We start from the raw sequence: 14754 nt of genomic DNA on the forward strand, positions 1-14754 counted from the left end.
GTACCATCTTCGGAACCCACCTCGAAGTCTTACTTCGATCAATTGCGTTTCGAACTCGATCAATCGTACGAAGACCGAAATCTATTTCGACCGTATACATCTGCATTCAATTATGAAACACTATATTTTAGCTAAATCACACTCCAAATGCATAAGTTGCAGTAGCTATGCGTTATATTAAGAACTTGAGGGAAGATGTTCGTCACAAACTAAAAACTATCAAACAAAACAACATAACAAAAGCCAAGATCGGTTCGCCCGTTCTTGCTCAAATATCTTTAATTCAGGTCTTTTAAGTTCACGTCTTCATAAAGTTTTGAGTCAAATTCTTATTTAAATAATCAATTATTACCTCTTTAATAATATTTATTTTAAGTATAAAAAATGTTATTTTTAATGCTTCACCTGAATATTTAAAATTCTTAATTAATTAATCCAAGTTCAGCAAGGAACAAGTTTCATGCGTATTTTGAGGGGGGCTTCACGCCTTTTTTTTAATTTAAAATCTTACATTATAACCTTAAAGAGTTAATCCTCCTTCCGTTCACTTTTACTTGACACATTTTTTATTTGGCACGTTTTGACTTTTCACGTCCCTTAAGAAATAGAGTAATAAATGAAGTGTATAATTTACCATGATACCCATATTAATTGATACATATTTTATTAAATTTGAAAAAATAATTTAAAATAAATAATAAATACGGTAAGTATAACAGAAATAAAAAATTTACCATTCTTTTGATATGCGTAAAGTAACAAGTAAATATAAAAATATGTGAAGTAAAAGTGAACGTAAGAAATAAGGGATAATTCATTTATAGATATCCTAAATCCTAATTAGGCGACGACAATAATTAATTCGAGAATCAGCTACGTTGTATTCCGCTTCAACCCGGTTTATAATAACACCCTCTTAAACCCTCAAAACCTCGACGCAAAAGGCGCAGAGTTCTGGTAATAGCAGGAACAACCTGAAAAGCTATCCATTCGAAGCAGGAAATGCAGCTAACAATGGCTTCAAACGCCTCAATTCTCACCCGCAGTTCTCTTTTATCGTTACGGTTCGTGGATTTCCCCCTAAAATCCACTTCACAACTCCACGCTCAGACCCGAAGTCGATTTGGAGGGTCCTCTTCTGCTATTTCTTATTCTTCTTCTTCTTCTGACAAATACTGTGGGACCCAACTCGGTGCCTCAACTCATGGGCTGAAAAGTTTGCATCTTTCTGATATTGGGCCTAGACGGTTCGGTTCTTGTAAGAATTTTCAGATGTCTGCGGTTTCAGGCGGTGGAAGTAGTGGTTATGGAGGCTCTGGTGATGGAAAATCCGGTGGTGGTGACGGTGGCAGTAACAGTGGTGGTGGTGATGGTGGGAGTAACTGGTCATTACTTGCCTGGTAATTTTGTTTTAAATTAATTATTTGGAACAAATATCTATTGCTTGTTTATGTTTCAAAAGTCATGTCCAGTCAAACAAGTTAGCCAAATGCTTGTAAGCATGTTAAGTACTATTAGCATTTTTTACGCTATGGGTTGTTTGAAGGATATTTTACTGCTTATCAGAGATAAAATTGAAAAAGTGATAAACCATTTATAGTTTGAAAAAAAGCATGAATATTGCATATCAAGCTATCAATGCCAGCACATATGGAACCTGCTTGACTTCTTTATTCAGTGGTTATGTCTCTCTCACAATTTCTATTGCTTTAAAATTAATATATACTCTATAACAACAACAATCATGCCTCAGTTCCAAACAAGATGGGTTCGCGTATATGAATGTTTGCCCATTGTGAACTTGCTTATATAAAGGAGGGGGATTGTGGTACGCTGGCAGCCAACATAAAATCAACCAATTTATGCTGAATCCTAATAATAAAGAATATTATATACTCTAGCTTTTTTTACAAAAAAAGAAAGGAATTATACACACACACACACAGTACTATAAAGCTTCATTTTTCTTGTAAGTCGTATCTCGACAATGTTGTTAACTCTGTGTGTGTGTGTGTGTACACACACACAAAATACTGTAAAGCTTCATTTTTCTTGTAAGTCGTATCTCAACAATGTTGTTAACTGTATCATCTCGGCCCGAGAATAATTGTTACTTCTGCTGTAGGTACTTATCTCTTCTCGAGAAGTATCCAGTATGGACAAAAGCAGTTACATCTGCACTTTTGACACTTTTTGGAGATCTAATCTGTCAGGTAAAACTCACTAAAAATGAAATTCAAGCTTCAAGAATCAATAGAGACTGTTGAGGATGAACTCTTTTTTCACACTGTGCTTGTCTATGCTAGTGCATGTGTTGTCTATTGATGCTACTGTTACAACATTTCGCAAATCAGAGATCCCGGATTGTTTGACTTAGTAATAGTTGTTAATTCTGACACTTGATGAAGTAAGCTTATAATGAACTCTATTTCCTTTAATCATCAAATATATCCTTTGGTACGTGGTTTTGGATTAACGATGTTAAATGTTTGTTCTACTTTATGCTTAGCATCGTCATAACTTGTCATGTGTAGTTATGGTATTCCTACTATGGTAAGGATTTTGGTGTTGGAGATGGTAATTCCTGATATTTTCTGGATTGAAAGAACGGAAGAGAAAGAAGCGGTGGAAGGGCGCAAGCGTAAAACTTTCTTTTTCAAAATGATTTTAGAGAGAGAAAGGAAAGGAAAATGAGATAAAAGGATGGATAGGATCATGAAGGAAACGTCAAGTTTTCCTGTCCAAATGTGTATAGATCTTTTGGATTGAGAGAAAGGGAGGAAAGGAGCGGGATGGCTGCAGTTTTTTTTTGAATTGATTATAGAGAGAGAAAGGAAGGAAAAAGGATGCATTGGGTCATGAACAAAACACCAAGTTCCCTTTCTATACAAATGTGGAGAAGGGAAACCTCCATTGATGAAATTTTGTAATGTCATAAAAGACAGTAGGCATTATGAACCATATGATCATTATATTAATTTTATTTGGTGTCTAATCACACTCCTTCCTTCCTTTCTCTCCATCAAATTCCGTCTTTTCACTTCCCTTCTTACTGTGCAAAGCGTCAGCAACTCAGTATCCCTGCTTGCAATCATTGACCACTGCTTTAAATTAGTGATACCATCTTTTGCCTCCTTGAAATATATTCTCTTCGCGATGCTTTCAAGCTATTTTTCTATTTCCTTCACCTTTTAATTGCTGGCTATGTGTCACAGCTGTGGATTGACCAAGTAGCATCTGTTGATGTAAAGAGGACGTTTATATTCACATTATTGGGGCTGGTCTTGGTGGGTCCATCTTTGCACTTTTGGTAATATCTTCACAGCCCTTTATTTTTTCCTCCCTATACAGCTCTGAATATGCTTGTACAGCTTGTATTTTGGTCTGTGTATCTCAACCTTCTACCGAAACTGGTGTTGTTGTTATGTCATTTACTGCTTACTGATGCCTAATCTGTTGGACACCTGTCTTTCTAACCGAGTACTTAAACTGGGAATACAAAAATAGAAGATGCTCCTTATTTGTATGTCCCTTTTTATCTTCCTATAATGATTTTTATGCGTTTGCTATATCAATTCACTGGACAATATGTAAAGTAATTTCATCCGATTTTCATCAGTCGGTTTAAATGATACTAACTGCAGGTCTATCACTGTATTTTATGATGGAAATTGTTGAGGGTGGTTCTAGATCTTCAATTTTGTTTCTCATGATCAATTTTAATTTTACGTGCAATCTCAAAAGCTTATTTCTATTCGTCGTTAATGAGCTTGACTTTTAAAACTTCTGTAGGATTATTTACTATTTTTTGAATATAGAAGAATTAACGTAAATAGCTGCCCACCCAACCGCTTAAACTAAAAATAGCCGGCGGATGTATATTATATGTATAATCCATGTATAATATGTTTATAACCATGTATAATCAGTGTATAATCTATGAATACCGGGCTAGGAAAAGTAAACAATGAATCCGGCCGACTATTTATGTAAAGATCCTAAAAATTATATGTGTCTACCAGATATGGGTGCATAACTTTTTTGTTTGGTGAATGCCCTGGGGTAGAATGTTCCTAATGGCATTATAGAATAGCTCCTCATGTTCTGACTCTGATATATATAGGTACCTCTACTTGAGTAGATTGGTCACAACTCCAGGGGCCTCTGGTGCTGTCATGCGCCTTGTACTAGATCAGGTTTTCCTTCTTTTTCATTTAGTGATAATGTCTTATTTACTGGAGTAATTACTGCCTTCTGAGGGATATCGCCATTGAATTTGAGCTGCTTTGATACAGTTCCTCTTTGCTCCAATTTTTGTTGGGGTTTTCTTATCCTCTTTGGTAACACTTGAGGGAAGGTCATCACAAGTGATTCCAAAGCTTCAACAGGTATTCTAAATGGCCTTCATTTCATACTTCTTACTCGAATGAACCCTTGGATAGATGCATACTGATAGTTACTTTCCTGAACTTTGACTCACATTTATTTTTTGTTTAATAAAGGAGTGGTTCTCATCTGTCCTTGCAAATTGGCAACTATGGATACCTTTTCAATTTATCAACTTCCGGTTTGTACCTCAGCAATTTCAGGTTAGTGAAACAGTCAATTTCATCCTTTTGTTTGGTTATGACTTATGAGCATGGCTTCCTGTCAACCTCTAGTAGTTTGGAGACATGTCTTCAAAAAATTGATCTATCCATATTAACTTTTTGGATTTTGTCAGCTCTTTTGCTTTAGCCTAGTATTTCTTTTCTTTTTTGTATCAAAGCTGACTCTTTCCCCCTCTCTTGTACTTCTTGCATCTTCTTGATGCCTTTTTCTATAAAGCTCATTACTTCATAAAAAAAAAAATTGATCTATTGTTATGAATTAGCAAAAACGCCCAATCCTTCATGTAAATACTTAGCAAAAATAACTAACATAAAGCTGGATTAGCAGTTTCAAGCTATACTTGAAGTGTTTTGAGGTGTGCAGACTCTGCTAAACCATAGATTTGGAGATTCAGTCTGTTGTTTTAGCAATATTGCAAAGAACTCGACACCTGACCCTCTTTGTCGATCATTATTGTGATACATTCACATGCTAAGCATGCATATAAGTTGTAGTCATGCTTTTACAGCCTTTAATTCTCTAATTGGAACCAAATGTCTGTTTGCAATTACTAGTATTTACGTGTAGTTTATTTCTTGTGTTCAGATTTATTTACATGTTCGTATACTACTATAACCAACCGGACTGTTCTATTCTCTCTCCTGTTGTTGCAGGTCCTTGCTGCTAACTTCATAGCTTTAGTGTGGAATGTGATACTGTCATATAAAGCCCACAAAGAAGTTATTGTAAAATAGGTATCCTAGGTCAGTTTCAGTTCTGACTTTTTGTAAAATGGATAATTATTTGCTTATCAGAGAAAAAGTAAACAAAAAAACTGTTTGTTAGAATTATCAGAAGTAGTAAATTATATTTGTCAGATGTACATATTGCCTGAGATTGGAACACGTGGTATGGTTGGTTGGTTAGTCAATATAATTTGATACGCGAGTGTATAAGAGAAGTATTTGCCCCGGGGCCTTCTCCAACTCCATGTAATAGTAGCTGTTCTTTCACTTCTTTGGATTAGTAGAGGTACAACAAGGGAAATAAATCTAGTACAACTCATTTAATCTTGTTAGAATGGTTGTTTTTTTAAAGAGAGAATAAAGCTGAAGAAATTAAAAATTGGAGGCAACAAATCACACAAGAGGATTTTCTACTTGTGCTTCAGTACACACTGTTGATTCAAGTTAACAATGAGAAACCTTATTGTTTTTCATCACAATGAGAAAGTTATAAAGCCACTGCTGAAAAAAAAACGCCAACCTGATAGTAGAAAGAATGCAAATCCTAAAAGTCGTTTAGCCGTTTAGCCTGAGCAAAATGCAAATCCTAAAAGTCTAATAAAATTCTAAAAGTTCGATTTGAAGGTTAATATAATAATGGCACGTTTATGGGCATCTTGGTTAACTAATTGCAATTTAAACTTTATTCCAAGTGTTTAACGTCTTTCTTACTGTACTAAATGTCTTAAAAAAAGCCACCAATATTTGGAAAAATAAATAAATAAAGGTTAAAGGAAAGAGAATGAAAAACCAAACATTATCTAAAGCCCAACCGGGCGCGACTTTTCGGTCGTTGCTATAAATAGCATAACTGCAATTAACCAACTTTTGGATTTTCAAATGTCTCAATGTTCCATCACTTCCAATGGCAAACAAGAAGAAAAAGGAACAAGACAAAGTAACGGCAAAAGTGATACTCTAAGATTATTCTTTTTTTGTTTGTTTGTGTAGATATAGAATTTATTTTCAAGTAGAGAAAACTGTGAGATTTTATTAATTGTCGTGATTGGTACAGGTTGTGGAAGTAGAATTTAAAATTTCAATGTATTGCGAGGGATGTGAAAAACAAGTCGCCAAAGCCATTTCCAAAATCAAAGGTAGAGCCCTCCTCAAAAAAAAAAAAAAAAATTATTTTTGTATTATGAACGATTTTAATTAATTATGATACTTTGCTGTTATTTTTTTTTTCTTCCTTCAAACAATATTAGGGATTGAAGAATTCATGACGGATATGAACAAACAGAAGGTGATAGTGAAGGGCCGAATAAATGCAGATAAAGTGTTGAAGAAACTAAAGAAGAAAACTGGAAAGAGAGTTGAAATGCTGACTAAAAAAGAAGACAATAAGAAGAAGGGTGAAGAGAAAGAAGGAGATTTGTCATCATTGGAAGCAATTAGTCCAAGACAAGTTGCAGATACTTTGATTCTTGAATTTACTGGAGATAGTATGTTATATACCATGTTTAGCGATGAGAATGCAAATGCATGTTCTATTATGTAAAGCTATCTTTTTGGACACGAACTAATTTTTCATCTGAGCATTATCAAGGTTATATGGTCCCTTAATTCTGCCCAAAAGGTTGTCATCACAATTAACATCACTATAGTACGTAGAAAAACAATGTGTTAAGTTGCATGCTTAACCTAACTTTCTCCAAAGTTTTATTTTTTTCTCATTCTGTACCCACATTAGGACTCCAACAAATTCGAATTCTGGTCTTGTTAGGCCTATTAAAGAGGAAGCGCTCCTCTCAAGTATTTTGTTGAAGTTTGTATCACTCGGTACTCGGTAGGTTTAGAACTGTGTGAAGTTTTTGTAATCCAACTTGTGCAACTGAATCGGAAATCACTTTTCAATTGATTGTATTTACAATTTGGTTATTTTTTTTTCCAATATACTGCCTAGATCTTTTTTACATTTTAGTAATACAGTTCCAGGCTATAATTTTTACATGCATGCTCCTTTTTTAGAATTTTTACCGAGGCAACTAGTTCATTAAAAGGAGTTATAATCATTTGGACGAGGGCCAAGTTGGTATAGAAATATATGGAGTCACAGAAAAATGCTACAATATCCTTCATTTGTTTTTTACCCTTATGGTGGTACGTTACAAATGTGAGAGATCATCCCGTTAAAAGTACTACTCTATTCAACTTTTACGAATTTTAAAATTCTTAATGTATTAAACTTTGACAGTAATTTTTATTAACGATGTATATAACTTACCCTCTATAATCATATATAGGAACAACCTCGAAAGCAGTTATCAGAATATTTACAGGCATAGTACGTAGGTCTTACAGAACCATCTACATAAATTAGGACGCCCCTTTGCAATGATTAATGCTGAAAACTTGCTAGTAAACTAATTACAGCAATATATATTACAACATAGAAAAGGGAAAAAATGAACAGAAACTAAATGTACACGCCACTCTCAGATTATGTCAAGGATATTACAATTTTGACCCAAAAAATTCAACGATCTATAACGCGAAAAACTCATATTTTTATTTATTGTATATAAGTACTTTGGATCAACTCCACAAACACGTGAAGAAGAAACGAAGACGAAATTATAAGACCCCTTTTTTTTTGGAATTTCTCTGGGTGAACCTTCAAAGAAATACGGCTCCTGGACTATACTAATTTAATATTCTTTTAACCTCTTGCTTACCTAAGAGATGATGCATTCATTTGTTAAATAACTGAAAGGAATTAAATTGCCTAAGAGATGATGCATTCATTTGTTGCCTGAGAGATAATATTAGTCTTTATCCAAAAAACGGATAACAATTAAATTTATTAGTGATTTTAAGGATATGTGAATTAATTTAATACGAACAGTAAATATTGCTAGATTGAACAGATAAAAGATGTAATAAATTGTCAAATCACTCGAAAGCAAGGGAAAAAGATGGCTCTGGACTCGACAACAACTGCAATAAGATATCCGCCTTCGATCCCAGAGTTATAGTAATAGAACACTAATCAACAAGTGTAAGAACTTTGAATAATAGAAAAATAATAGTATAATGCCTAGGTACAATTTCACAAAAGGTAAAAAACCTTCTGTTTAACCAATCACCGGATTTTCGCCGATACGTGCCGAGATCTGCGCCGTGATACCCGACCGGTCACGAATATCACGGCCCTCTATTATTCGTGTTCGGTTGCTCGATAATGTTCTCTGAAGTCTTTTGGGATTTGGACCGATCCCGGGGTCATGACCCCGATATTCTCGAAGGCACGCGTCGTGTCCCCGGACCCTGTCTCGATGAGACCCTTGCCTCGATTCCGGTTCCTTATCATCACGTCTCTTGCTCGATTCACCTTATCGGAAATCAGGGTGTCCCATAGACCCGATTTCACCTGTATACAACTAGCTTTAACTCAGATTTTATATATACATTAAAAATTCACTTACATAAGTATAAATAATTTATTTTTAACTCATTAATTAAATTAAATGAATTGTGGTAAAATTTCAATTCAAACTCATGAAGTTCAATTCCGTCTCTCTATATTTATTTATTTCTAATCGACGAAATATTATACTAGTACGTTAAAAAATACTCCCTCCGTTTTAATTTATGTGAACTTATTTGATTGGGTACAGAGTTTAAGAAAAAAGAGAAACTTTTGAACTTGTGGGGTAGAATGAAGCACATATATTTTGTGTGGCTATAAATCATTGCATAAAGGTAAATTATTTTCAAATAAGGAAAGAATTTCCAAATAAGGAAAGAGGTCATTTTTTTGGCACGAACTAAAAAGAAAATAGGATTAGAAACGGAGGGAGCACTAACTTGTTGACCACACCCTTGATCATCTTTGCATGGGTCTGCAAAAGACAAAGAGGTGTCACACTCTTAAGAGTCAACTTAGATGGCTAAACAGTAGTGTGAAATCGTTGTAAGTCGTTTGATCGTTGTCTAATCCTTCTTTCAAGAAGTTTCGAGATTTGTAGTTAATATATTGGGTGGTCGCAAGGATGCGATTCTTGTTTGGCGGAATAAATGTGTCACGTAATCAAGCTCGAAGAGTAATTATTTAAAAGTTAAAACTCGAAAAAGAAAAATAATAGTCTTATTTTATTATGTGACTAACTTACTCTCAATCTCTCCTTGCTAATTCGGAGCTTGTTCAATCTTATTTTTTGTTTGCTTAATTAATCCAACACTTAAATACTCAAATATAATGCTAATCGACGGGCCATTAGATCGTAGTAAAAAGGTATATTCGTTATTTGCGCACATTATTATCAATAGCACATGTGATTGGTCCATTAATGAAATAACTCTTAAAATATGGTATCCTTTCTATTTCAATTTATGTATTATACTTTTCTTTTTAGTGTTGGTCCCAAAAAAAATATCATACTTATTTAAAAATAATTTAATTTTAAATTTTTTATTTTATTTTTAAAGATTTTATAGTCACACATGTTATTTTTAAAATTTCATGTCGAGTCAAACACGAAACACTATTTAATTAGTATCACAATCGACAACCTTCCGTTTAATTTATAAGGATCATGAGAACCAAAAAACGTGTTTCTTTGACAGGTCTTGGCATGTGATGACAGGAACATAATATTCGTTGTTCGGACCAAAGTTTGACTATTAATTAGCAGGACAAAGAGAGTTAAGAAATACTTTATTATATTGTCGCACCAACATATCAAAAAGAAACCCCAAGAGAAGTAACAGCAACATGATCCCAAAGATCGAGATTAAACTATGTCACATTGTCACACGCTTGAATCCATTGTGCCTTTGCCCCAAGATTGCAAATTAAGATATATAAAAAGGAAAAACATGAACGTGAAAATATTGTTTCATAGTTAGTGAGGATGAAACTTAAATTTATACCGTATAAAGTGTGTATGAGTTCATCTAAAAATTAAAATTATGTTAGAGAAAACACTTTTATTTATAACTTAGTTATGTTTTCATCAGAAAGTAGTAGTTACTTAATCTCAAACTAGGTGGTAAAGCAGCCATGCTAATTAATTTGAATATTCAAGTTTTCTGCATCTCGTGAAGATACCATCGAGTTAATGTAGAGAGCTGCCAAGGAAAAAATGGCTGGTGAGCCCGTCAAACCATACAAGAACAAAAGCTCGACTGTGACTGAAGTATGGATATTTGGTAGCGTATTAGACGAAATTTGAAAGAAAGCAAGTCAATTTTGTGGTCTTTCTAGAATTTTAGATATGCATTTTGTGTTAGGATTTTCCACAATTTTAGTATTTTCCAAGTTGGTGGCTGCTAACGTAACTATTTCAGCTGGTCTTATCAATTTTTTGTTTCCTTGGATGTGACATATGTATCTCTGTTAGTACTATGTTGATACTTGATAGTGTAGTTCTTTATTTTTGTTATATACAATTAGGAGTGTACAAATGAAATCGATAAATCGCACCAACCCGATAATTCGAGTCAAACCGAGAAAAAAACCCGATTATGGTTTGGTTTGATTTGGTTTGTTGTTGGAAAAAAAAATCGATCATATTTGGTTTGGTTTGGTTTTAACTAAAAAAAGTCAAACCGAAATCAAACCAACCCGACATTATATGTATAGAAATTTTAAATATATTTAATATATAAAAATATTTATGATAGTGTAGTTTATAAATATTTTTAAGCTTTGTCATAATTTTATCTTTTAACCTATTATTTCAAACTTGAGCTTATAATTTTTGGATGCTCCAATAAGTTTTATAGTTCATAAATATTAGTAACTCAAATAAATCCTAAACCAAAATCAAATCAATACTAATGCTAATAAAAGACATTCAATTCAATTGTACTATAAATAAAAATAGTGTTGGATATCTATTTTTTAGTTTTTCCATGGTTTAGATAAAATGTATAACTTATTTTTCTTTTAGTGGTAGTCATGTAAATAATAGTACTTTTTAGTCATAATTTTAAATTATGTTTGTTTTCATTATGGCTTATTAATAATATTTATTTTATGCGATTTTATTATCTTTATTGTTGAATATTTTAATGCAATGTCATGACTCATCTCATATTTATGTTATTTTATTGAAAACATCTTATATAGTACTGTCTTACTAGGATTAAAGAAATATTTGGAGCACAAATTTTACGTTTTGTGCTATGAAGACTTTATGAAAAAAAACCCGAAAAAATCCGAAAACCCCGAGAAAAAACAAGATTAAAAAATCCGACTTTTATTGGTTTGGTATTTAAATTTTATAACCCGATACAATTGGTTTAGTTTGGTAATTAAAAAAATTCGAACCAATCTGACCCATGTATATATATATATATATATATATATATATATATATATATATATATATATGTTCTTAGCCTTTTCGTTCGACTTTCTTTTTTGGCCTTTTCTTTGGACAAAAGATGAGCTTTTTTCCTTACATACTACAGTTATTAATTGAAGTCAAATTAAGTGCCTAACCTTCTCATATCACATGTTATAGTGTTTATTGAGCGAAGTGTGTATGTGATCAGTGTATTGTTTATCTTTTCCCAGAGATGCAGACATGCAGTTTCACCTTCGGTACACATTTGAGCAATCATAATTATATTCCAAAGTTCGTAAGGCATGAGGAGGACAAAGAAAAAAAAAAGAAAATGTTACAATATTAATAGGATATATATATGGGTTGAAATAGTTGAGGCGTAAACAAAAGTTCGTAAGTCAAAAGAATATACAATATTTGCGTCATACATATGACACCAGTAACTCTAATGCTGGTATTACTACTAGGTCTAATGATCCCAATGGGACAACTATTAGTTGTTATTATGCTTCTGTAAATCGTAGGGTGTGATAGATCTCAATGAGACATCTATGGTGTGTAATGCTACTACTTAGTATTAAATAAAATTATCTTGTTCTACCAAAAAAGTTAGAAAAATTAAGTAATTAATATAAGATTTAAGTAAGCAATTGTATAATTTCCAGAAGACGCCCCAACTTGGAAAAAGTAAAAAGAGTAAATAAAAAGAATCTTCCAAAAACTAGAGTTAATTTTTGGCTGGATGTAGTATTATTATAGTCCAAGTTGAGCTAAACTAAACGGTGGGGGCAGTTAAGATTCTTATCTACACTGAGTACTGTGTGGCCGACCAGCCGTTTAAATATGCTCATTCCTTACCACTTTCCTCCTACTTTCACATGCAAATCACTTATATTCTACTTTTCAAATACTTTCACATTATTCTCTGAACACAAAAATACTCAAACATGAAGGAAAATCATTACCAATTTGAAGATCAACAAAATTATTGTGGCAGCTCTTCGGCCATGAGCTTCTCCTTTGGGACGTCAACTACTGATCCAGAAAGGCATTCTTCTTTTTCTCAAGATTCTGAAAATCTCAGCTCTCTTCACAGTCCTTCTTCTTCTGATAATTACTCCCCGAGCGTTACTCCAAGTATGTCCAACATCATTCTCATAATTTACAAACAGGAAAACTAAAGAAAAAAGAAACAAATTAAATTAAGGATCATTTTGTTAACTTTTTTATGTATTAATTGCAGGTCAAGATGATTCTGCTATTATTATTCAGAAGAGGAAATTGGGAAAGAAGGCAAGAAGTTATGCATACAGAATTCGTGAGCATGGTATGTGTATACATTTAATTCATTCCTTTTTTTTTTTCATTCTTTAAGAAAAAAATAAAAACATTTTCCTATTTTGATGTGTTGCAGTGAAGTTGGGGCCTAAATTTTCAGAAACGGTGAAGGGGAAGCTGAAAATAGTGAAAGAAGGAGGGAGAAGGAATATATTCAAGCATATGTTTAATGTAAACGAAGGAGAGAAGTTGCTAAAGGCATCACAGTGTTATTTGTACACAACAGCGGGTCCAATTGCTGGCATTCTATTCATATCTACAGAGAAAATAGCTTTCTGCAGTGAAAGACCCATAGCTGTTCCTTTCCCCTCTGGAGGAATTCTTAGAACACCTTACAAGGTTAGTTACATTACACTGATTGTGTTAAATTAATGGATAAGGGTAAAGCCAAACTTGGGAGGGTTTTCATTTTTTTTTTTTTTTTTTTTAAATTCTAAATGGGTTGAGTACTTGAATTAAGCAACTAGCTAGACTTTGTCCAAAATTTGTTAGGTCACACGAGTAGGTAAAAATATTGTAAATTAAGCTGGGACATAAATCAACAAGTGTAACACTTCTCAATTGGCTTTAATTTTGTGTTTTTATTTTCCGAAAATATTATCTTGTATTTTTGTAAAAAATTATTTTCACGGTTAAAACTTGTACCTCTAGTCAAATGGCGTCAACTTTTAGGAGCACAAGGCTTCCCTTTGAAGTGCGGAACGAGTTAGGTAAAAAATCAAAGGGGAATATCAGACCTGAATGATTTTAGAAGGAAAATGCAGGCTGGATTTTTTTTCCTTTTAATAAATTGGGTACAGTTCACCTACGCTAAATTTTATATCTCAATTGAATAATTAACTCACAGATTCGTTCCCACACGGCTTTCAATTGTTCCCTCAGGCTGCCGTGTTGATCTAGTCACTATTTAATATGCGTTATTGTTATTCCCCTAGGCCCTAGCTGTCGCACCATATAATATATAGGGGATAGGGGTTCTGAGATCTCAAATATTTTAGAGCATTTTGATTTTGCAACATTACTAAGGCCTCATTTGCAATAGTTTCAATTGTATAAAGCACAATAGATAGTTAATTAGTAAATTTTTCTGTTGTGTGAAATATTACTCATTGTGGAAATTATGATTTCTGCAGGTGGTTATTCCAGTGAAGAAAATTAAAAGAGCTTATGCAAGTGCGAACGAGAACAAACCATCTCAAAAGTACATCGAGATAGTGACTGAAGATAATTTTGAATTTTGGTTCATGGGCTTTGTACGATATGAAAAAGCTTTCTTGAATTTACAAAAGGCTATTTCCATCACGAATTAGCTAGCTGTTAGGCATTAGAATTTTTAGGGTTTTAAAGAGGATTCATAATTCTGTAATTGTTCTTTTTTCCTTATTAAATGTTGAACTGGTAGCATCTAATCTATGCTTGTTCATCATTTTCTTTTCTCTCAACGGAAGAGGATTTGAGATTTATGAGAATTGAATTTTGTAGATTCTGAAATTTAATGAATTTCTCAACATATATATAAGATTTAGACCAAAGTTACTCAATATTACCGTACTTCCCGTGCTAGCTCAGCCCATGCCGCCAACAATCACAATTGCAACTACTTTAAGACTATATAGGGGTAGGAATTTACATATGCGCAAGCGTAATTAGTTATGGCAGAAGCTTGATCATTTGGACTCGGCAGTTTTGACTTGAAAAGTATGAGGTGTTATATTATGTGAAAATATTGTTTCACGTGTCTCAAA

The 14754-nt window shown here is 33.2% G+C and overlaps 2 protein-coding genes across 2 annotated transcripts; both read left to right on the forward strand.

Moving 5' to 3' along the window:
- Positions 1–867: 867 nt before the first annotated feature.
- On the forward strand, positions 868–5551 carry LOC104121218 (protein sym-1). Its single transcript, XM_009633161.4, has 7 exons — positions 868–1400; positions 2126–2213; positions 3216–3310; positions 4124–4196; positions 4296–4388; positions 4503–4589; positions 5265–5551. The coding sequence occupies exons 1-7, from the start codon at positions 1003–1005 to the stop codon at positions 5343–5345; spliced, it is 915 nt and encodes a 304-aa protein (XP_009631456.1). The 5' UTR covers positions 868–1002; the 3' UTR covers positions 5346–5551.
- Positions 5552–6225: 674 nt separating this feature from the next.
- On the forward strand, positions 6226–14478 carry LOC104121233 (uncharacterized). Its single transcript, XM_009633182.4, has 7 exons — positions 6226–6285; positions 6391–6472; positions 6584–6872; positions 12603–12808; positions 12915–12998; positions 13086–13348; positions 14143–14478. Exons 1-7 carry the CDS (start codon positions 6241–6243, stop codon positions 14317–14319), a joined length of 1146 nt encoding a protein of 381 aa, XP_009631477.2. The 5' UTR covers positions 6226–6240; the 3' UTR covers positions 14320–14478.
- The last annotated feature ends 276 nt before the right edge of the window (positions 14479–14754 follow it).

This window comes from Nicotiana tomentosiformis, chromosome 3 (assembly GCF_000390325.3).
Source record: "Nicotiana tomentosiformis chromosome 3, ASM39032v3, whole genome shotgun sequence".
Lineage (NCBI taxonomy): Eukaryota > Viridiplantae > Streptophyta > Magnoliopsida > Solanales > Solanaceae > Nicotiana > Nicotiana tomentosiformis.

Excerpts from the sequence above, each read along its gene's own strand:
- LOC104121218 (XM_009633161.4), top strand. The coding sequence starts at position 1,003 with ATGCAGCTAACAATGGCTTCAAACGCCTCAATTCTCACCCGCAGTTCT. Across the intron at positions 1,401-2,125 it reads AACTGGTCATTACTTGCCTG|GTACTTATCTCTTCTCGAGA; the intron begins GTAATTTTGTTT and ends CTTCTGCTGTAG. Across the intron at positions 4,197-4,295 it reads TGCGCCTTGTACTAGATCAG|TTCCTCTTTGCTCCAATTTT; the intron begins GTTTTCCTTCTT and ends GCTTTGATACAG.
- LOC104121233 (XM_009633182.4), top strand. The coding sequence starts at position 6,241 with ATGGCAAACAAGAAGAAAAAGGAACAAGACAAAGTAACGGCAAAA. Across the intron at positions 6,873-12,602 it reads GCAAATGCATGTTCTATTAT|ACAAAAATACTCAAACATGA; the intron begins GTAAAGCTATCT and ends TATTCTCTGAAC. Across the intron at positions 12,809-12,914 it reads CTCCCCGAGCGTTACTCCAA|GTCAAGATGATTCTGCTATT; the intron begins GTATGTCCAACA and ends TATTAATTGCAG.